Source organism: Dendroctonus ponderosae, unplaced genomic scaffold, assembly GCF_020466585.1.
Source record: "Dendroctonus ponderosae isolate FM_Combo_2020 unplaced genomic scaffold, Dpon_F_20191213v2 Dpon_F_20191213_4, whole genome shotgun sequence".
NCBI lineage: Eukaryota > Metazoa > Arthropoda > Insecta > Coleoptera > Curculionidae > Dendroctonus > Dendroctonus ponderosae.
The window spans coordinates 9,738,283-9,762,945 of record NW_026018611.1 but is presented as its reverse complement, the minus strand read 5'-3'; the positions used below and the strand labels follow the sequence as shown (position 1 = coordinate 9,762,945).

General features: G+C 31.7%; 1 protein-coding gene and 1 long non-coding RNA gene across 4 annotated transcripts in view; one reads left to right on the top strand and one right to left on the bottom strand.

Annotated features, from left to right (window-relative positions):
- The window catches only part of LOC109546439 (potassium channel subfamily K member 18), a 38,699-nt gene extending 19,905 nt beyond the window's left edge, over window positions 1–18,794 (bottom strand). For 2 of the 3 annotated variants that reach the window (XM_019917397.2, XM_048665937.1), the window contains exons 1-4: window positions 18,500–18,794; window positions 16,369–16,614; window positions 13,790–14,003; window positions 13,431–13,582 (exon numbers count right to left, since the gene is read on the bottom strand). In XM_019917397.2, coding sequence (XP_019772956.1) covers window positions 13,431–13,582; window positions 13,790–14,003; window positions 16,369–16,614; window positions 18,500–18,515 — 628 coding nt within the window. In that variant the 5' untranslated portion in view covers window positions 18,516–18,794. The remainder of the gene's footprint in view (window positions 1–13,430; window positions 13,583–13,789; window positions 14,004–16,368; window positions 16,615–18,499) is intronic. The other variant, XM_048665936.1, reaches the window with a different exon arrangement.
- Window positions 1–23,242, top strand: part of LOC125504239 — a 28,892-nt gene extending 5,650 nt beyond the window's left edge. The window contains exon 2 of the long non-coding RNA XR_007281359.1: window positions 22,264–23,242. This is a non-coding gene — a long non-coding RNA (uncharacterized LOC125504239). The remainder of the gene's footprint in view (window positions 1–22,263) is intronic.
- Window positions 23,243–24,663: the final 1,421 nt, after the last annotated feature.

The following is a 24,663-nucleotide window of genomic DNA, read 5'->3' as shown; positions in this document are numbered from 1 at the left end:
TCTTGATTACTTTTTGATAAATAATTCGTTCTTATTGCGAAATAGAAGCACTATTTATCAATCTGTAATAGAAGACGTGAGGAAATTCTGTCTTTTTTAAAGAAAGACATTTTTGAGAGCATACTAAAAAAACTAATCATAAATGCTTTGGAACATCGAACATGTTTCTCAATAAAAATCTGCTTAGATTTATGACAAAAATATAAGCAAGCTTTCACTGTATGAATTTAAACCCTCCAATAAATTAGCATTATAGTTCTTGAACGAGAGATCAAGCGATTTTATTTCAATTTATATTTCCTTGTACTGAATAACAGTATCAAAACTATGTTTCCGGGTTCTTAAACTTCTACATAACATGTCTACCTTCTAGTTTGGCCCGAAGTAACGACTCCCTAAACTCCGACCCGACCTAGACATTTTGCTTCAAGTTACGGAATATAACTTTTCAAGTTACAAGAGGGTTAGTTTATTTAAATAGCGGGCAGGAACTGCCGAGACCCCAAAAAGTTTCTGGTATTTTCAAAGAAGCGGGAAGACTTAAGATGTTTATAATTATTGAGGTCGGATTCGAATTGCGGCTTTGGGGTAGTAGTGATTTAGGTTGGAAGTTTAGCTATCTATTTGTCGGTTTATTGTTATTGTTTTCAGTTCTCTTGATCATAGGTTTTCGACGATCGTGGTAACCTTTATGTGGGTGTAATTTAACATGTGAAAGGAAATAAATAAAATTAAAATAAATTCGGGAAAAATCAAATAGAGCGATTTATAAACACATGCTCAGCACAAAGCCAAAAAGTTAAATGCTAATTATGTTCATAATCGTGTCTTTTATAAGCACTTTGTACATTCTTGTATGGCGATAAACCTAAAGTGATTTTTTGTTTGTTTGAAACAAAGTCGGGGTTGATTCGTCTAAATAACCGCCATAATTACCCGCGATAAAACCCAGTTAATCGCTATTCATCTGCATGTATTTTCTAGCGCTATTCAGGTCTTCGCAATCATTACCGCACATATTTTAAATCATTTCAAGTCCTCTTCTAATGCGTACAGCCTGCAAAAACCGGCAACAAAACCTGAAGGGATGGCTCTTATCCCGTATTACAGACAGGTTATGTGGATTACACTCCCCTTGGCCTCACCAGCAGGGTCTTGCCGCTCAGTTTTCGTTTTTCAGCTTGACAGCTACTTTGTTAAAAGCTCGAAAAACGCACAGGAGAGTCAGTGGTGGTGCGAATATGATACCCTTATTGGGCAATATGTCAATTTTTTAGAACGACTTTATTGTGAATTTTGATTTCATATATTTTATTTCACATAGCCTAACACAATGTTTAGAAGACCCAGGAGAAATTGTTAACAATACGGCAAACATGGAAAACATCCGGCTAGCTAATAAACAGCTTGCCGAAAGTTTTAGAAATATACAGCTGAAGATAATTAAAAGAGCTGAGAGAAATGGTACAGAAAACATTATGGATGGGGGACAATAGGTTTAACAGCAACTACAACTGTAACTAATTATGTAGAGAAGATCTACATGGTTGAGGCAGATTACATTTTTCAAAACTTTTTGTTCCGTTTCCATTTTTAAATGCTTGTTTTTTACAAAGAACCGAATGTCCTTGTCTTTTATTACAAATGGATAAAGAGTGTAAGATAAATGACTGAGAAAGAAGAAATAAATAAGAGCACTTTATGCATATATATAGCACCCTACTAAAAGACGAGGAAATAGTGTCTCTGTTTCAAAAAACAAATATTTTTGAGAAAAACACACAACAGAAGAGTTTTGAAAACTAAATTTTGCAAGTTGTTTGCTGTTAAATTAAATACAATTTTTTATGAAGTTATAAGTGTACTCGTCTGAAATTACCATTGAACATATTTCTGAAGAGGATTTTGAGTTAATTGCTTGTTTAACTTTATGATTGTCTTCTACACTATTTTCTTTTATTTAGAATTCTTTGTGTTCTAATTAATTGATTACTGTCGTAACGGTTTGGGTTGGTTGAAGAAAATGCATTTTTAATTCTATACGTTAACATATGATGCCTATACAGGTTTTTTCGTCATAAATTGACACCATTTATTTCAAAAGGTGGTAAAAAGTAGTAAATACAAAAGTCGTTTATTATTAGTTAGATTTTCAAGCCGTTTTCTGAGGGGTTGCTTTAAAAATTATCAATAACAACAAATAGATGTAGCCTTAAAATACAACAAACAACCAAAAATCAGAGAAAATGACCACATTTATCGCTACTGGGCTAAAAAAATGATACAAACAATGAGATTAAAAACAGTGATTATTTATATGACTTCCATTTAGCTCTTTACATTTTTTATAATAAGTTTAATTTTTATCTGATGCGTTTATTAGTCATGATTCATATTAATATCCTAATTAATTAATTAATATTTAACTGCATCCACTACTTCTGGACTTCTTTGAATGACTGCAGAAAAGAGAATCAAACGACGTTAAGTCGGGACTATTTAGAGGCCATGAGATAAGACCAGCTCGTCCAATCGATCTGACAATTTTCGCTTAAAAATAGTGTTACCCGGCGTTCCACAATAAGATATATAATTCATCCCTTCATCTTCATTAACAAATTTTGGTCTTTTTTTGTTCTTTTTGCTGTTAGGGAAATCGTTTATTAACATTCTTAAATGAGTTTAGACGTGGAACACTCTTGTTTTGGTGTTAACATTATATGAAGAAAACGGTCAAAAGAAATATGTACAATATATACGTTACTGAAATCAGTCAACTTATGAGGAAAAACCCTGTACAAAGGTACTGGAAACATTCACTGCTAGACGAAAATTAAATTTTCCTATAGCATCAGGAGTATAAGTAAATAATCCGAAGATTTGATTTTTTGCCATAAATGATGGTCTTTTAACATGCCCATAAATCAATATCAAATTTATTGAAGCAAATAAAGTAAATGCTTTCACAAGCAGATGTCGTCTCAAGGAAACACGAACAGCCTTTACCTAAAACAGTATTTATTCTATATACAGTTGGTGAGAAATGCGACTGTCAGACCTTTTCGGAGCGATTTTTTTGAGCTCTGACCGACCAGAGATTTGGCCATTAAATGTTGCGTTTTTGCTGTCGGCTTCTGGGGTTAGTCATATATTTTCTTGCGCTAACGTAATTGGATCACGGTGGCCTATTTTCCTAAGAAACCGCTGGCGAGGTAAGCAATAAATTTTATGACGTTCGTAACACCCATTAGGCCTTTAACAATGACTTGCTTAAAAATAATGATACAATGTACTTTTAAATTTTGCACTGGAAAATATTACATTCGATGGAAGAAAAGCTTCAGTTTTTTTCAGACATAAATAAAGCATGACGCTCTGGCTTCGAGAACGAGTTCAATTGTTTGTTCATAGTTTTTCATAATGTTGAAGAAAGTTTTTAGTTTGAGCGTTGGTAGGCCGTTCAAATAATTGACTATTCAGCTTAATGAAACGCTTATCGCAAATTTCAGGGTGAATCTAGATTTAACTGTAATCCTTCTCTAAAGTTCCGAATAAATATACAACCTTTGGCAGTTAAATCAGTTCGGTTCAACTTGTACATGCAAAATGGAAGTGGAGCTCAATTGAATGCAATCTAATTCCTTTTGCTTTCTGCAATCTCGTTTCCGAACTGTCTGGTTTTTAAGGGATTTATGCCAATTTGGAGGAAACATTTAATATTTACCACTGAAGTGAATTGTCAGCTACTCTCAGATGTGGGAATAATATTATCTGCGGTTGGTTGATTTAACAGTCACTCATAGCGAGTTTTTTAGTTCAGTTTAGTATACACAGTCTTTATGTCCACGTACGTTTTATGTGTTATGAAACTGTATGTTTTGCAGTTTATTCTATGTAGTTTTCTGATCTTTGTTGCTTTTTTTCCTCTATTCTATTCGTTTCATGATCGTCACTCAGCTTGTTATGCTGTTGCTGATATTGGCTTTATTAGGACGTTCTCAGAATTGCCGTTCTTTTCTGAGAAGTTATATTTGTAAATATTATAGATTTTTATAATTTATTTAACGTAATAGACTTAGAAAACTGCTTGTAAAAAATTGTTCTCACAATCGAAAGGACAGGCTTGTCTTTGCAGATTGCGGATCTGAACGTGCATGGATTCTGATCCTTCACCTAATTTTTATTAGCAGTATATTATAGTATTTCATGTATATTAATTTCAATACTGGCAATACATATACAATTTTCTTGTTCAGTTCTTGAATATCAATACCAAATAATTGATTTTCAAGCGCCAGATAACAGGCAAGAATTCGTGCTACCAATCCTGAATTTAAACCTACCGATGGACAATATCGGCTTAGGGTAGGTATCTACCATTCGTGAAATATTTTATTCAATGTGTAGTTGAAATGTGTTATTCGTTATATTTAACGAAGGCACTATTTTGAACGAAACAGGGGACCCTCTATGTACAAGCAAATGATCGAGAACACTGGTGCATTTGGGAAATCTGAAACGTTCCTTCAACTATTAGCAATACAAAGTAACTGAATAATTCATGCACTAATATACATATAGAATTCTTCTAGTCGCGAATACATAAATCCCACTAAAACGCCAGTTGGAACTGGTAGAATAGCGAAAGTCATAAAACTGTGAAAAATTGATTTCCATTTTAAATCTGAAGCCAGAACAGTAACGCTTTAACTGCCAGAGGATGCATATTTTATATGGCGTGATATTTCATTCGAGTATCCATTTAGACGTATTATCTTCTAAGCTGTGAGTTTGCTAGGTTGTTTGTCGGGTGTTTGATCGTAAATTGGATTAATTTTGCATCATACATTTTGTATCAGGTGGTGACGATGTGCAAATTTAATTAATGTTCTCCAAGTGTACTTTGTTTCATGTCGCGTAAAAATCAACTCTTTACACGAAGTAACTATTTCGTTATTTACATTTCCGGAAAACTTAATAGGCAAACAAGCAAATAATATAAATTATTTAGGCAAGAGGCGAGACAAAACAATAGTGCTCTACCTACAGTTTGAGGAACATTAAGTGCTCTATTCATTACAGTGATTTACTAAGGCATACCATATTGCAAATAGCCTTACATTTAACGTAATATTATTTACCAACAATATAATACGGAAACTTGCCCGGTTTATAATGAGAGACTTGCAGCATGCTCTCAAATTGCTGCACATTGATTGCTTCGCAAACTTTAATCGCTTAACGCTTTACCTAATGTTCTGAAATAAGAAATCCCTAATATACATCGAATAAAAACCAGTAAATTGACTGAATTTTATCATTTTTCGAACTGATTTTAAGGGGTCGAACTATTGTGTTTAACTTCCGAAATGGATGATAAACATCGGAAGTTCTTAATATTCTAAAAACATACTTTTTTTCAGTCCACATTAACTGAACCGTAATTTAAGAAAATTCGGTTGGTGCCGTTTTGATGAACATTCTATATTAAGCATCTATTAATTGAACAGTTTACCCCAAACGTTTGCTGGGTGAACTTTTATTGAACCATTTAAATTTGGATTGGCCATTGGCTGGATATTGAATCCATAATATCAATACAGTCCTATTATTGAATATCCCATTTTCATTTCACAAGCTCAGGTGAAGCTACTTTTAGTTGCAAGTTGCTGAACCGAAACAATGCATTCTGCTTCGGAAATAACAATCCCTTTGGGGCACAGAAGCGTTGTTCAGTTTGGGCAAACATATTGCTCTAACAGATAGAACTATGATGAAATTCTAGTACAATACTGTTCAAATTTTTTTAGAGCGCCCGCCTTTCATTTGAATATCGAAAAGTAACAGGATAAAAGCAGTGCAAAGCTGTATTGTATAAAGATCGATAGAACTGTACCAGTATTTTTTCCTTATAGACCTCTACGTTTAAAACTAAAATTTTGCCATCCAAGAAAGCTTTCTACGTATCATATTTTTAGTCTTGGCAGACGTTTTAATATGGGCATAATAAATCTCGATTTACCCATTCGGCAGAGACCTTTCGCTGTCCGTAATTCTGACCAAATGTAACTTTTTGTATAAATGGTTCAACTGCAAACATAAATTTTGCCACGCAAATTTAGCAAGTTGAATATCTGAGTTTTAACATAGTTAAGTCAAAATGAAAAAAAGCCGGAGGATTTTGCTTTAGTTAATTAAATTATTAAAACACAACATTTATTCATCATTTTTTTCTTTTATTAGGTTACATACGTATTTATTTTATTTTTATTCAGTATTTGTTTGAGGCTTTTAATATAAGGCCAATGTTTCAACTTATGCTAAAATTAAAATAAAAAGAAATAAAGTAAAGAGAAAACTCATTGTCAGACATAGTGTTGAACATTTAGTTAGTCATTTGGAGATTTGAAAATCGGCACAGAAACAAATTTTTGTTAATGCGATATATTCTATTTTATCTTGCAAATTTCTAAAAATTGCAACATTACAATTAAATTGTTGAAATTCAATTCACTACCTTAATAAATTTAATCAGATTATACCGATATATATTTTGAATCAAATATGTTTTGTAAATAATTGCGTATTTCAGTAAACCTATTACTATTTCATTAGGCAGTTTTTGCTATTGATTTGATAATATTCACTTGAACGTGATCGCGACATGATTCAAACCTTGTTTATACATATAAAATAATCTATTACTCATGGACAGTGTAATCATTCATCGCAAGATTATAATAAACGAATGGAAGTGCTTCGAAAATGCTTAAATAATTGCATGTTTTTATGAATATCCATAGGCGTCCATCCAAACGGAGGACAAAACAATATGTATCTAATATGCTTGTCTATATGAACAATTCTGGAATAACTCAATATACCTATATCATTTTCAATTTACCAATCTCTATGCGTAACTCTTAAGGATTATGAAAACACAGTTTGTTTTTCAGATAGCTTTCTGTCCTTCCATTAAAAAGTGTTTTATTATTCTTATATGGCTAGACCAGGCGATCTCTTCCAACTAGGTAATGTTTATTTGAAATTGGATTCAGTATTTTTATCATTCATTTGAAGGCAAAGTCCTCAGTGGAATATTCATCAGACATTTTGAGATAATTTTTATTTATCAACACTACTTCTTAGTGTAATTCACCGGATATATCCTGCCTGATTTCAAACTATTATAATGAGTTAGTTATCAGCCCGCAGCCATTTACGCAAATACTATCAGGTTGGGTTTGAGGAATCGGAGCTTATACAGATCGAGCACCAAAACAATATTGTAACTCAGCGAATTTTCAAATAATAAAATAATCTAAAAGTCTTGCATGAAGGACACAGGAGAGCAACAGACAGAGGGAAACTTTCTATTGAATCTTAAATATCATAAGTTTATTTTGAATTTGATAATTTATTAACGCCTTGCTTTGTGTGGAAAATTGATTATAGCGGGATGTGTTGTATCAGAAAATTACAAATTTAGTGTGTACATGAAATTATCTCTACTATAACTAATGTTTTAAATCGAATATTTGAACAGCTACTGTTTTCCGTACAACCGGAAGCGTTACTATCGTCATTCGGAAAGTTTTTTAGACGAGTAGAGCAGTTCCTAAACCTTAGATGCGTTAGCGTTGATCTAATTGCAATAATGGAAAACATCGAATTAAATTATTCCGGATATTCGATTGTGGAAATAATCTAATCTTTTATCAACGCGACAGTTCAATTCACATTTACGAAGAAGGAGGAAGCACGACTATCATTTTACATCATGATTGCAACTGGAATTAATCACTGCCGAACAATGATAAGATTCGAGGCGTTTATCCACGGTTTCCCACATCTGCGATTTCAATAATTTCAATGTAGAGTTCAAGCTAAATTGTTAAGCGAATGCCTTAAAGCATTTTTTCTATAAATATTGTTTGATCACACTAGTTGTAGCAATTATTATGTCATACTTTAAAACTTCATTTTCTCAAAATTAGGAAAAGTAACAACTTAAACAGTGAACAAAAATGTGCTGTAAATAAATAAATGCAATAGTGGTTTAACTGAGACTTAAATTCATTCTTTAAAAACAAAGTATAAAGAGAATTAAGGGGAACTTTAAGTATACTTATTATAAAATTATTTATTATTTTGCTTATATAATAATGCATCCTAACAGTTCTCAGGAGTGAAAATGTAATGTTCTTTCCTGCTGAGAAAAGTCTGGAACAAACCTGATGAAAAAATACGATTATGGATTATAAGGACATATTCTTACATCGAAGCTTTTATATCCATTAGCTAATGGAATAGAAACTGATGAAACTTTATAGACATTTCCATGAAACTATATATGGTTATTGACTATTCTCTGTGAATACACACTAACAGTGTTATGCGCAAAACACGTTTCCGGTGATCCCGTACCGTTCAATTAAAACATTCAATTTATCAAAATCTGTAATGCTTTAAGAGCAAACATTTCTATAAGCTAATACTGAATACATACGTTTAGTTGCACCATTTATACAAAAAGGTTGCTTTTGATCAAAGTTACCGACAGCAGAAAGGTTTTCTGTTGAATAGGGGAAAACAGATTTATTATGTGCACATTAAAATGACTGTTAGGTATAAAGGTGGGGTAGGTAGTAGGGTCTTCTTTATGTGCAATGTATGTATGGGGCTGTCTACTGTCTGTAGGTAAATGTAATTTCGTTGACTTGATAATGATAATTTTATGCATTTTTGTAAAATTCAAATTCGATACAAGTTGGGAATTCAGTTCGGCAGAGTCCCAACGAAAACAACTTTAATAATTGTAAAACATACATTTTTGTTATTTTCGAAAATGTCTCAATAAGAGAGGTTTATATTATGTATGCATGTATGTATGTATGTATATATTGCTTCTTAGTCACTCAATAGCAGTCTTAAATACATCTACTGTAACACAATTGCGGACATTTCACGTGGTAAATACATGGGCTTTACTACTTTACCAAGTACAGTTAATGAAATTCCACTTGAGGCGGCAATTTCGGATAATAACGTCTTAGGGTTTGTACGAAAGTGTTAGCATACCTCAGTATTTCTGCTTTAATAGGCCATTAGTGTTCAACATGTGTTCAGAGTAATTTTCGCCGAATCTGTTGCTCAGCTTGGTCTATTCGAAATACTGGAGTATAAAGAAAATGCTCTAAAAGTCGAAAGCGAAAACATGTCTGCAACGTAAAATTTTAAACGTTGTCTGGAACGTAAAACATTTTGCATTTTCAAACATTTAGGTACAGGTGTTTCCAAGGGCGCTTGTTTGGCAATCATTCTGGGCTCTTTTTAAATTAGGCATTATCTTCTGTTTATGCGGACGAAAACGATAATCCATTCAATTATGGTCCAGTTAACGACCATAATGCTCAGTCTGGTTGGACATTATCCATATTGACTAGCCATTAACCTCCGTATCCAACTAATTTAGTAAATATTTACGTTTATAATACAAGAGTTTTTAAATTCGTTAATAAAAAATGACGATATTGGTTTTTAAATTGAGTCCACAAATGATAAATTTTCAATTATAGTCAAATTGGAAGCAATAAATAACCTTTTATCTTCCCGTCTTCCACTTTATGAGGATGATTTTGTAGGGCCAAAAAAAATATCTTGCCGTGGCCTCTTAAAAGAATATAAATGCTAAAAACTTAATTATTAGCAGAAAGTAACCCAAGTAGATAAGAATAAATAGTCACAGAAAAATTATTAAGAAAAATTTCAAGGGAATGCAAAACGAAAACGCGAATATTCAAATGAAAATCATCAGAATAATCATTATTTAGAAAAAGAAAAGCTAGGCAAACTAACTTACTTAACAACACGCAGCAAACTTTCTTGCTATAAAATATGCAACATGAACAGTTTTTACGGGGTGTCTATACTGGATGGCTTCATTACTAGTCAGAATTTGGAGAGAAGAAAAATGTAATATAAAGAAATGCACAAACAAAGGTCAAATGTCCGGCAATTCTTAGAATGGCCACTGGAAAACGTACAATGTCTGCAAAGCGATTGAGGTATACAACTTAGTAATCCGACTACCTTAAGGATTAAAAGCAAATTGAAAAACTTTGAAAAGTAAAACAATTTAATGAATAAATTTGTTCATGAATAAGCTAACTAAAGATTTAATTTAATTTTGTATCAAGTGGGCGCCTTTACAAAATCCTCAGCCAGATTCAGAAACACACTCATACGATCTTTAAAGGAAACATTTTGGTCTTTGATTATTCAGGTTTTTTTGCCAAAAACAGCTACTGCTTAATGCTCTTTTGTTCTTATTTCAATTTCTCCTTTTCCTAATGTCTCCTTTTAAGATAATTTTTTTCCATGATTGATTTGGATATTTAATTAACATAAAAATATTTGACTTTTTTCAACAGACCTTAATTGGACCTTGAATAGAAAATGTTTAAGAATATATCCGCTCATTATTTAATGGTCTCTCTGTTCTCTAATTATAGTAATGGTTTGTTTGGTAGTAATGTTTGTGCTTGTTACATTTTCTTTCCAAAAAGTTAAACTCAGGACTCTTTCTTGAGATTCTCACTAATAATATTTTAGACTACTTGACGATATTGTCATTATCTGAAAACACAAACTAACATTTAGACAAACATCAATTTTTTGAGTATAGCATATATAGAAAACTCACATTAATTTTTCATTCTCCATTTAGCGTTAAATTGCCTGCTCTTTGTGTTGTTGTTAATGAACTCAATTACATAGCAAGACCGTATACTTCAAATTTTGTGATTTTCGTATTATTTTAGAGCGATATTGTTCATATAGATCTTTTGCGGCAAGTCATTCAAAATCACTGTAACTTCTATAAAAAAGAACGCGCAATAAAATTCCATGAGATTGATTTCCATTTTAAAATGTACGGACTGTGCAGCGGCGATTTAACTGCTCGAGGATGAATATTTTCTCTATTTTTCATGGCATGATACTCTCTATTGCGAAATCCGTTTGAAAGCATTATCCCCGAAGCTACAATTTTCTTTTGAAATAAATTCCAGATTCGCGATTACGTTTCTCGTCCGTCCTTTTCGGATATTCGTCAAAAACAGTTTTGTGCTAGACAAAACAGTGCCTGCAAATAGTCATATGTCGCATTGTTTGAGTTTTGGCAGCATTTCACTGCAGTAAATGGAGATCAAACAGTTTTTGTATTTTAACTAGTTCAAAAGGAATTGAAGTATTTGTTTTGTCGCAAGTACTAATGATTTTAATTCATAGAAATGATTACTCAAATATATTGATTAAACACTGCCAGAAGTTCCATTTATCTTTTAGTTAATTTTATTTAATTCTAAATTTAATAATAAACCAAATTTTACGTATTTTTTTCGCTTTCGGGAAAGAGGCTGAGTACCACATAGAGGTAAATGATTCGAATTATACTATTGATTTTTTTAGATATAAGTTAACTTATGCAGTCGCGTCGAATAATTTTCGTACAGTTGTAACAGTAAATGAAGAAAGTAAATTAATTAATTGTGACGACACAAGCGTTATAAAAGATAATTGAATATAGTAGCTAATTCGTACAATATCTCGCGAAAAGAAAATTACATTAGCCTGAAAATATATTAAACTTTCAAATGCGCATGTTTTGTATGTTTTTCGATTATCCTTGCGTTACTTCAATCGTAACAATTCACCACTACCTTTACCATAAAATGTGTTTTTAGAACTCAACTTTTTAGAACCTCTAAAAAAAATCTCAAGTTTAACATTAAATCATAAGCTGAGAAATGTGGACAAAGGAGTTCTTCTCTCTACAATGATGTAAACTGTTTACTTTTTATTTTTTGTCACTATTTTTCTTCATATTTAATAAATATGTTAAGTGTATGCAAAGTCCAATTTTTATTATTTTCGGATATACTTTTGTAACTTATTTGATACTAAATACTTCGTTTAAGTCACGTAAAAGTTTTTGGATAATTTACTGCTACTTTGAAGCAAATGCATTCTAGTTTTAAATTTTTCTATTGGCATGCATTTTTTTGTCACTGTTTTTTTTAACTTGTTTGCTTTGATCTTATGCATACTTTCATGGAACGTATTTTTGGATGCTGTAATCGGTACGTAATCAGTTATTTGCTTAATTCGTAATACGGAAAGTTACCTATTTTGCTCTCATTAAATATTCGCTCTACAAGAAGCTTTTGTACATTTCCGCTCACGTTGTATACAATTTCTCAAAGCAAGTATTGTGATTTAAACATTATTAATGAAACTTTGGCGAGCGAACAGAATATAAGCCGTTATATAGACGTTATATTTTAACGAGAAGAGCGTAAATAATAGTTGAAAAGTTTGAGCTGCTATCCTTAAAATTTTCTTAGCAATATTTTCGCAACCAAAACGCAGCGCCCTCAAGACCGTGCTCTTCTCTAGAGCACTCAAGAAAAACCGTTTTTAACACTTTTGCTTTTCGAGGAGTTTTACGTTCCAGCAAAAAAAACTGGAGCGGTATGGCGAATACAAAGAACGATATTTCAACGACGCAGGCCCCTTGAAAGGAGTGTTTTTGTTTTTTATCGTCCCGGAATTTGAATGGATACTTGTATGGAACTAAATTTAGCACTTTAACTCGAGGGTTTTCCTCGGTCCGACAGTTTGAATGCAAATTTGACTAAAATGGATCAAAGAGCCAAGATATATCGTCAACGAATTACATAACAAGATTCTAAGTAAAAAGACCTTATTTCGGAAAAAGGGCAAGCAAAAAGCCACAAATTTGCCAATAAGCTAGCCTTTACTTTTACGCAATCATACTTGAAATAAAGCCACTCCAATCACCACTGTTTCGGTGTACGCTGCAAGTAGCTATGCCTTAATAATTTTAGACTTAAAATGCACAAACAATTGAATTTGGCTAATTTGTCAATCTGTTGTAGAATATATTAAAAGAGGAAGCTCGGAAAAATTTCAACTATTTGTTACCTAGTAAAAATTTAACTAGTTTTTCAAACATTTATGCGCTTCTGTGTTTCTGGTTTCTCGCTGTTTTATTATTTATATGCCTTTATTCTCGTATGGATACCTTCATAAGAGGTGAGAACCGCTGTAAGTTGCAAATATATGTACTTCTCATATTGTTTTGCTCTGGAAAAATAAACTGAAGGCAGCTAAAGGGACTCTTAATATTTAATTATGAAGAGAAATCGATACCAAAACATATCTACCAAAAACCGACTGAAATTTTTACATCAGGTAGTGCCTTAACCACGAATGTCAATATTTGTGTTTTACTTTGTACCCATTTCAACTATTTTTTATTCTCAATTAAATGTATTTTGCTCGACGTAATTGAGTTGAAATAACCAACCAACTATAGATAAGATCTGCTATTTATTTTCACTTACCTATTGTAGTTAAAACTGTTAGCGAATAGAGAAATGCTTTGGCAAATGTCCATTCGAAGTTGTCCGAATGCCGTCCACGTTCTTTGGATACCATCAGCGGTTGCTGATGTGTCATTTCCTCTTTCATTGAATTTAATAGTTCGTTTTGAAATCTGAAATACAATGCATTATTGAAAATGAATCCAGGAATAGCTCACAGAAGCTATAATAGAACCTTGCTGTATGCGCTCAAAATTTGAAAATTTTTTCAGGCACTTAACTATAATGACTTTAATGACTTAAAATGTTAACTGTAATCTTTTTGAAAGCCCTGTATTTACAGGTTGATTGAAGAAATACAATATTTTGAGGAGTATTACCTTGTGATTTCTTGAGCTGCTAATATTGTCCAATTTTCCTTGTACAAAATATTCAGCCCCTCAGTGATTATCCATAAGTTTTCGACAGTCTTGCTTCTGGCTTTATCGTTTTTCGACGTTAGTTCGGTTGTTTCGTTTACGTGGCTTTTATTAGGGGTATCTGGTGTGGCTAGAGAGGTGGTCGCTAAAATCTGATGCTGATAATTATGACCACCTGAAACAATATTATATAAATAATAACATTTTACTTATTAATCATATTAATTAATTAATAACTTAAAATTAAAATGCCATATTAAAAACCAGTCTTAATTTGGGTGATTTGTACAGATATTGAGACGAGCACTAAAATTCAATAAAAGCGAATTGAACAATATCAAATGACTGAACATCCCTGTTGGCTTATTATTTTGCGTTTTCATCCCTTTCTCTTCATAAATAATTTTTATTTATCGTCGCGGAACTGGCACTAGATTTCTTAACGTTTTTTAATTTGAAGTTGTTTCGTTTTTTTTTAAATCGACAAATATTCCAATAGACGGAACGGAAAACACGGAAGCTCTAGCATTATCTGTCCTATTAGATACGTATTTTTTGGATGATGAAATACTTAGAGTATAAGAGTTTCTTTGTCTTTCAATAGCGTAGTATATAAAATTTATTTCATTTTACTTAACAAGCCTTTCAAAGTAGCGCATATCTGACTGGGGGTTATCCTATAAATTTTGAAACACTGTCCGAAACTATTATAAATTTATTTGTACAGACCAATTATTTGAACTGTAAATGAAGTCCCATATAGCTTGTTATTTTAAAAGCATATATATTAAGCGTAAATGTTACAAAATCAGTGAATTCGAGAAACAATTTGGGAATTATTAAACTAATTTATTTTCGGGTTTCTGACTTATTTTCGAATTTTAATATTAACTTTTCAAAGCTAGAGCGTTTTTTCTGCTTGACGATCCAAGGAAAAAAAATAATCATTTGTTATAGCCAATTTACTGGTTTTTTAATTGCCGATCAATTTCCCAATTTTTTTTACGTCTTGTTCATACCATAGATTTCTTTATAATTTGGAGTAGATAATGAGAATATAGTTACAGTAACTAAACTTAAACTAATAAATTACGCAACGTTACTCGTTTGTACCAGTCGAGTTAATATGATTATTTTTCGATTAGACTAAACTGATTTAAGCAGAACACTAAAACTCAATATAATTTTGGAATTTGTATCGATTTCAAGTACTGCGTCTGAGCCAATACGTTTTTTGAATATCGAAGTGTTATGGATTCTTTTTAATTTTTGTTATCTTAATTCTCATATGTTCAGTATTTTCGATATTAAGAAACAAGACTGCAAAATAACACTAAACTTACATGAAACAAACATATGACGCCTTCCATCGACTGTCGTAAACGGACATTTTTTTCTTTTGCATTTTTTAAGGTTTTATGACTAGATTATTAGAAAATAAATCTTTTTTCGCATTTTAGAGAAAAATCAGCAATATTTTCATACAATAAGCTTGCCTCAGTTTGTTTTTTAATTTACTTTTGTGGTTTCCTGTTCTAGTTTCTCATAAGATATGTGACATATTGGGACTTTTCCCTACTAGTGATCATACAGAACTCGAACCAAATAAATATAGATAATGAGAACGCCTTCTGAGAAGTTTATATAATTTATTAGAATTTAAGTTAGCACAATACCTATAAATGATTTAAATTGAAATATTACACTAAATGGGAAAAGTTGGTGAACTTCCGAAGGAAGTATCGATTTAGACGAGGAAAGCAAGCAAGGTAGAAAAGAAGTGAGCAAGAGAATAAGTAGATTTTAGCGTAAAAATATCTGCAGCTTTTTAAATTAATACCACCAGGATTCAAACACGTTGAGACAATGGACAAGGCAAGTCGCTTAATACTTAATAAAATGTCAAAACGATAAATCTATTATCAGTTTAAGTAATAATTAAATCCTTACATGCATATGACAACAGCAAATCGATACTGAACAGGAAACTCGAAACGCTGAATACGATTCAATATTTGTTTGAACTTTATTTCAGAAGCAATTATTAAACTTCAAATCATCTGATTTATCAAATAACTCAGTCAAAAAATTATTCATCTCAATATTCAATATAATATCGCAATTTGTCAACATAATTTTGCACTTGCACTTATTAAAAAAAGCAAAATTACCACATCTATTTAATAACGGCAATAATATAGCAACGCAAAATGAAAAAAAAAATCCGCTGCAAGTTGAATGGGAACGTTAATGGTTGAACTCTCAATTTTCTTGTAGTCGCAACGTGGTTTCATTAAACGAGCTATAGAAATTGTGGAAGACTTTTTCCGCCAAATGGAATTGATGCCAATGTATAATAATAAGCGAACTTACGAATACTGAACCATTATGAAGCAATAAGTGGCATTATAGTAAAGGCAAATTAAAAATGATTTTTGTCTTTTAGCACCGTTCATCCTGAGTATAATTTGAATTAAAATGTAATATCTGCAAAGGCAAATTTTCAATCTTTTAATCACCAATTTTGAAATGATACTTACCTTCAATAGATAAAAAAATAACCGATCCAAGCAGTGTGTATCCAAATAACACAATGCATATCCCTAAATTGGTAGCAAAGCCAGTCAGAAACGCTCTTCCTTTCCGCTTCGTCTTTTTTCCAAGACAATTGCAGGAGGTCTCAGGAGCTTTTTGCGGCGGTTTTGAAGATTTCTCCCTTCTTAGGGAATTAGTGGTGCTCGGATTGGATTTGGTCACCGCAGGATAGGGCTCATAGCAGAAGTGACCTCAAGAGATAAATATAAATTTAATTAACTATTCCAAAAAAATCCTACACACAGTTGCCCAATCGTTGATGAATTTTTGTTATGAGCAAAATTATAATTTTTTAAATAAAGAAATATTCTTTCAAGCAGTTTGCGTCGGTGTGATGTATAATTACTCTTGCTGGTTTGTTTATCAATTTAAAATTTGGAAAGGTTTGTCATTGCCGTTTTTGAGAAGGGTCAAACGAGCTGCATTTGATATCACAAGTTTCAATATTGCTTTATTAATAATTGATTTCTAATAAATTAGGACAATGTCTGCTGGGTGAATGTTCTAAAACTTTTAACTTTTTATGTGGTGAGTGAAGTTTAACAGCTTTTTTCGACTGAAAATACAAGGTGTTTTTGTGAACGGCGAATTATTTTAAATACACAAACGCTAKATTAAAATGCATTAACGCTAAAATTTGATTTTTATAGAGGCTTACAAATGGGAAGAAAACCAGAAGTTAGTTTGGGATAGATAWATCGAAAAAATAGSGACAATTTCTGTGTTGCAAATTTGCAGACTTAAATAYATAAAGTAATACGTAATAAACTAATAGTTAACTATTAGTATTTCTGCTAYTAGAACAGGTAAAAAATGTCGCAAAACAGGCTTTAAAAACGAAGTTCTAGGAACTATAAAGTTCCATTTAATTGAGGCATGGTAGAAAATTATTTTAAAATCTGATTTGTTTGGAAAGTTAGAATTGTTGGTTTACGTAATGCGAAACTATTTTAACAAACTGAAGTTGGCATTAGTGTAAACTGCGAGTTAAAATAATTTGGTTCTGGCGCAGATATTAATTACAAAGTATTAGTTAAATTAATTACAGATGCATCTATTGGTAACGCTTTAAGATTTGAGAGGTTGCATAGTCTCACAGAGTAATCGTTTTAACAAAACTTAGTATGTCACACAAAGAAACCTGTGTTTCGTAAAGTAAGGATTTTAGAAATATTATTTATGTATACAAATTGTCTAAAACATTAAGTGCGTCTCACAGTGTAGACTTTATTGAATTTTTTTAATGTTAAATACAGTCAAATATGTGAGAACAATGTGAATGTTTCACAGAGTAAAAATTTTCTTTGGAGTAACATATTTTTCTGAATGTATAAATTCCGAACGTAATGTATGAATTTTGACCAAGTACTATTCTGATTTTGGTTCAATATTTATTAAGCACATAATGTGAGTAATTCTGGAAAACTGTTTATTTATTCACTTTTTGTCATATTCATATAAACGTTTAATGAGAAAATTAGTTCACCTCCTAAAGTTAGCCATTGGTTTATTTTTATTAGTTATTATTATTTATTTTTATTAGTTATTAGAGTATGTATTGCAGATATTGTCGAGTGTTACTTACTTGATTATTTGGTTTAAAATTAGAAGCTTATCGACTATATAAGTTGAACTCATACAGTTACTCGTTTTGTCTTGTTTTTTTCATATCTTTTTGCTATATTTACATAATAAAGTAATGCATCTTTCTCCTGAGACATCTTGTTTAATACTGACTATCGACAATCGTTCCCTGACAGATACGTTGTAGATTAATTATTTGATAAAAACAAACAAACTTTTTAGTTTAAACTTCGCCAACTTTTGGAAGTATTAAGCTGATAAAATAATAACTTCAAAAATTTTGAACAGGCATTTAAATTAGTAAATGAATAAAGGATTCTAGCAGTTAATTTTTTGATTAAATTGGTTTCGCATAAATTTGCATCTGTATTTAATATATAATAGTCACTCTAAGTTTAAAGTAGGTATTCCTTACGTCGTAATAATTCAGTGGCGAACAGACAAAAAACAAATTGATATAGGAACATACGAAGTAAAAACATTTTAACGTACCTGAGTCTTTCTCCATTTTTGCCTTTATTTCGGTTCTCCCAAAGTCATTCGATTCCCATCTCAATAATTTCTTTTATCATGGCGCTTCGCATTTTATTAAATTAGTTCCGCATAAATTCCGTTCTGGGCTCCATATCTGATTTGAAAAGAGGGAAGGTCTAAGAGCCCGCGCCGTTCTTCACTTTGGTTAAAAATGCTCACAAAATAATTGTTTCCTAACTTCAAGCAATATTACGTCAATAGGGTGCCAGATTTAACTGCGAGGGCCTGAATTCACACCATTTTCATTGCTGGCAATCTGAAACAAAACGAAATGGTATTTAACTTTCGAAATAATAAAGAAAATGTTGTGAAGACTGGCTTATCCATATACCTACGTTAAGTGTATATTTAATTTATTTATGTTAACATTTACTCGCTTTATATTATACGAAAACACTTGATATTTACTTTCCAAATTTTTTTTTGAGAATTTTCACTTGCTTGACTTTGGCAAAGACAATGAAATAAGTGAGACTGAAGCAAATGAAGAACGTTATTAATAAAATTATGTTGGAAGTCGATATTCAGATATCTTAGGGCTGTCCAAGATTTTTCCTGCTTAGCGGATTATTCAGAAAATACGCCTGATGCACTTTTGTAATGTCTTAAAAATCTAATCTAGAGAGTATAACTTTAAGGCAAATTTGAACTAAGAATGTTTCATATTCGTGGAACTACTTGGTGAAATTTTCAAAACATGTCCACAATTTTTCATGCAATTTATATCGTACAGCAGTTTTCAAAAGAGTTTTCATTTCAAAGCAGTTTTAGAAAAGCCTCAAAGTTTGGTCTTTTATTTGCCTTATGTTAATCACAATGCGCACAGTGAAAAGTTCGCAGCTCTTTCAAACGCTGGTATGTACATGGCGTGCGCTTAATAACATCTGCAGTTACTTTGAATTCGAGGTAACTTTTTGTTTAACATAATATTTAACGTTGTTATGGTTGCTTTATAGGTTTTCCCGGATATTAAAATGCCTCACAACGGCTCTTGTTACGGCGCTCATTTTTAACATGCTTTTTTTGTCCTTCTGTGCGCCTCTCTTACATCCCAGAACTCAAATGGATCCAATTATAAGTTGAAAGTACGAACTTGAGAAGTTCTTTTTTTCTTGGAAAGGTAAGTTATTTAAGTAGCTTATAATGAGGCTATTAATATTTTGAACTGGAAAAGTTTCTCCATTAGTTGAGTAAATATAAATATGTCCTGTCAATTTTACTTTAGGATTGCAGAACTTTTTAATAGCCAACCGCATCTTTTGGCAATCAGTTTTTCGATCCATAAAATTTGTAAATAGCAGACAACATTTTGGGCACGCAAAACTAGTCTTAGCCAACGTCATCGTTGGATGTGTTTGTTTTGTGCAATATTGGCAGCAAAAAAATATTTAATTGCATACAAATCTTTCATGTTATTGCGATTGAAATGCAATATTAGTTTCAATTTTGATTATTTAACTGATATTTTGGAGATATGTCTTATTATAGATGAAATTCTTAAACAATTGCATATTTTGTGCATATGTTTTTTCGCATGTTAAGTTGCAAGTATTTCCTACGGTAGTAATTTTATTATCGCAATTTACGTCAACTTACTGCTAGTCTCCTTATTAAGTTTATGAGGCCACACGTTTTATATTAAGCGCTCACCTCTAATTTATTTCTGAACATTTCGCCGGTTGCCTTGAGAATATCTGAGAAAGCAAAGCTAATAACATTATATTTGCTAAGATACTTTATAACCACATTTGCTGGAGGAGGAAATTCCTTACATTTTTCGATATGTGGAGCGAGTCTTTTGAAGGTTATATTAAATTATGCATCCACTATAAAAATAAGGGTTTTCCGTGGAGAATTTTGATTATTTCTAATATTAAACATTTACGGAGCGGATACTTAAATAGCTTTGAACTTTTAATGTAACTGATAAACTAGTACCTACTAATGAATTGAAAAAAGTTTACCAGATTATATGTTTACGCCTCTACTTTGTTTTTCTTTCATTGAGGTTACATTATGACCAAACTAGCTTTCAATTTCAAATACAACTTTTCCCGTCAAGAACAGATAAGCCAATCTACTCCAAATCGCGTTTACTGAAGAACTCCATTTCCGAAACTTACGTTAACCTTCACCGTAATTTATAGAAAGTTTTATTACCATTTTATAGGCCTTTTGTCCCTCAAATTGCCCAAGTAGTTCGTAAAATTACATCCGAAAGGGCATTGAGGAAGATTTTTCAGACTGTGACCGGAGGAAAGTGGTGTAAATTCATTCATTTCACTATTCTTCACGTTTTGCCTGAAACCCCCACATTAATGGAAAAATTAGAATTACAATTTTATATTGAGGCAGTAGTGGTTTTAATAGTGTGTAATACTACTTCACTAAAATAGTCGGGAAACCTGATAAAGTCTGATAGCCGATATATGCAAAATGAATATTCAGTTTATGTCCTCAGTTTGCGCTGGTATTGAAAATACAAAAAAATTAAGTCAATTATAATAACACTGATAAACGGTTTGAAAATATTGAGCTTAATAGACCAATAAAATTTCCAACACACCAATTATACCTGGGCAAAATAAGCGGCGTAGTATTCGTATACTTAATTATAGCAAATTAATTATGTTGCTGTTGTTCTATCTACTGCCCATAAAACAATGTTTAAATAATTCGGTCTCAAAAACTGGATTTAGTTGCGAATACTAATGAAATAAAACTTACGAGCTTTACGAGTTATTTACATATTTCAATGTGCAATGGCATTATTTAACATGTTTTTAACACAATCCCACCACTTTCAGAATTATATTAAATGTTTTACTATATTTTAATTATATCGTGTTATTTTCATCTTTTCAATCAAATTACACGCTTAATTTATTTTGCAGTCTATTAGCATGGAAATTAATTAGGCATGTTCAGGAAAATCTGAATATTTATTAAAACTAATGTTGTTGGGATATATTTTATACAGAATGTAAATCAATTACCCACTGCGTGTACGAAATGATGTGCGTAGAATGGTGAAATGAAAATTGGCTGGGCAAAAAATCTCTAAAACATTGTACACAAAAGCCAACAACATAACAATAATACTCCTCATTATAATTGGCTAAAGGCTAATTGTGCTACACCAGTCGCACGCCTCGGGTCTGAATGGGGCGAAAAAAACGTGTAGGGAGAATTCATTCGACAATAAATATTTTGTTTAATTCTTAGAGCTTTATGCACACCAATGGTTTTACTAAATTAAAATCTTTGTTCTTCAAATACAGTGCAGGCTCGATAATTTGGACGAATTAAAAACTCGTCTTGGTCGAGGCTGGTAAATAATTCGGCTTAGTATTGCAGAACAGCTTAATTTCGAAACGATTTACGTAATACTTACATTATTTGTCTGTAGGTACACAACAACAAAACCAATAAACATAAATTTATGAAAGAATGAATAACGTAATGTAGAAATTTGTTAAATAATTTGTAATTTTTTTTGCTTTGCTGTTTTCTGGTTTAAAATAAATGTATTTCCAACTTTTGAAAGCCAGAGTCAATTAAATATAAAGTGCGGTAGATCACATCGAGTGGTTTTTTCTGATTTAATAGATTTTATATATAATAAATATATTTTTTCATAGAGGATACTTTTAGCAATAGAATTAATAATTGTTTTTAGTCAATAATTTTCTAATTAGTAAAATTTCCTTCTGCTTTTTCAGACGACATCTATTTGTGGGGTAACCATTTGCTATATTGAACAACCCAACAAATTCTCCTACTGCAGAATAAGGGAGCGCATCTAAAACGTTTCTACCTTTTCCCTGTGTTTCTAAATAAATCCAGAAATAAAAGGCTTTTCCGGCAAAGCAAGTTAGTCAATTTCATCCCATTCTGATGGATAAGTAACAAAAGTGCTTTGTCATTCTTCTACAGTTTCCTATTAAGCATTAATGATGAGAACACGTAAGGACCTCAGGTCCGAATCTCCAAATATTATTAAATCGGTACTATTGACAACACAATACTATTGGAATGCTTCTTCTCATTATCGAAGAATTCCGTTTACGGAACGTCCAAATTATCCAGGTCACAATCTCTATTAAAAAGGCTACATTTGTTGTTAACGTAAAAAATATCCATGCGTTTTGTGAAATATTTTAACGCTGTTTGCATTTGCCAGTACCTGAAATCAAGTTTATTGGCATAAAGGCTTATTGTTGATAGAACATTGTTTTTAGACTTGCCACATAAACGCATCAATTATTTAACAAATTTTGCTCAAATCCTGTGAATAATATTCCATTAACATATTTATTGCCATAATAAATGGCGTTAAATGTATATCTACATACATTATGTGTATCTAGTTGAATGAAATAAGCTATAAAACATGTGGTATATTACTATTGTATGTTTTCAAAATTATTACTTTTTCCTGCTCTTGCAATATTGAACTAAATTCAACAGCATTTAACAAACTAAAATGAATACTATAAATGCGACTGGCATTAATTAAAATTTGTATTTTAATTATTTTAATATTTCAGTGTTTTAAATAAAATATAAATTTACTTTTAATTAATGATTCATTAAAAGCGATAAAAAGCAACGTTACTACCACATGCAGAGCACACAACATGTTGCTTTTTTTGGATGTACTAATAATATATTTTGAATAGAATCATTATTTTTGTAAAACCTTTCTTTCTCATTTCCCAGCGATAATTTAAAATTATCAAATACATTTTTCCATATCCACAACAGGTTCAAGTCAAAATGTGTATATTATTTTTAAGAAAAAGTAAACTCAAAAATATATTACGAGTTAATATTAACAGCCGAACATTTTATGTGAATGTTCTTTTGCTCAAGAGTCATCAATCAAAACTCACTCGTATTTTATGAAGAAACAGACACAATATACCATAGAAGCAATGAAAAAGAAATGAAATATTGAACGTGCGTGTCAGTGCAAGTGATAACGCTTCCGGAATAAAACTGACTTTTCCTGTGCCACCCATACAAAACTTCGTAATATCAGCTTTTTGTGAGCTATAAACATAAACCAGAGTGTCTAAAAAGCCTGCTGTATAGCTCGAATGGCATGAGGGATTTGTTTATGAGAACAGTTTCAATAAACTTCATCTGTTATTAAACTTGTTTTACTCACTTGAAATTTTTTCTTTTCATTTTTCAATTTATTTGATCCAATATATCAGTTGGTTTGGATTAGTTTGGGTTAATTTTCCCAACGATACCAACCATCGCCTTATAAAGGATGCTTTTTACTGGTACTGGCTTTATTGAAAAGAAAAAAGGAGGCGCGCGCCTGTCTCAAATGAAGAGCAATCCACGAAAGAATGACCATTTTGATTCCACTAGGTCATAAAAAAAAGCACATCAAACAGTGGGYWYRTCAAACAGTGGCYATAACGGCGTCTCAATAATGGCTTTCGGATTTTGRATTTYCATCGCYCCYAATTCGRCAATTTATTTCGAAAAATCTCTCTTCGGTTCGCCAAACTCGCCATGCGCTACGTTCATTTTACGATCGACTTAAACGTTTTGGGYTCAATGGTTGCGTAAATAGACAAAATTGCCGGACGAAAATCCAGAAGGTATTATTGAGAMCACGTTATATCCAGAAAAACTCACTGATTTTTGTGCTTTATGGTCTGGRAGAAGTTTRGAAGTGGTCGAAAATTGGACTTCCAAATTGCTCTTAATTCGAGCCAGCCGACAGCGCATTATATCCCAAATCATAATTAAGCCATAATGGCATAAAACTGCCTTTTCAATAAAGCCAGTACCATGACGTTAACATTATTTTAGTGGGTTTTATTTCAATTTAAAGTTATATACCTCTAAACAGCACCTTTTACCTGAAAAACGAATCCAGTCCAACAAAATAGTTAATTTTCTAAATCACAAGAATATGTTGCGAAAGAGATAACCTAAGATAAATTTTCCTATTTTAATAGAGAACTTCCAAATGACTATTATTGTAGCAAGAACTTGATTCCAATTTTGTCACTGGAAAGAAAATTTTGTCCAAAGGATGATAAAAATCTGAAATTTTCGATTTAATTGAGTTATCAGTTATAAAATTGGCTGGTACT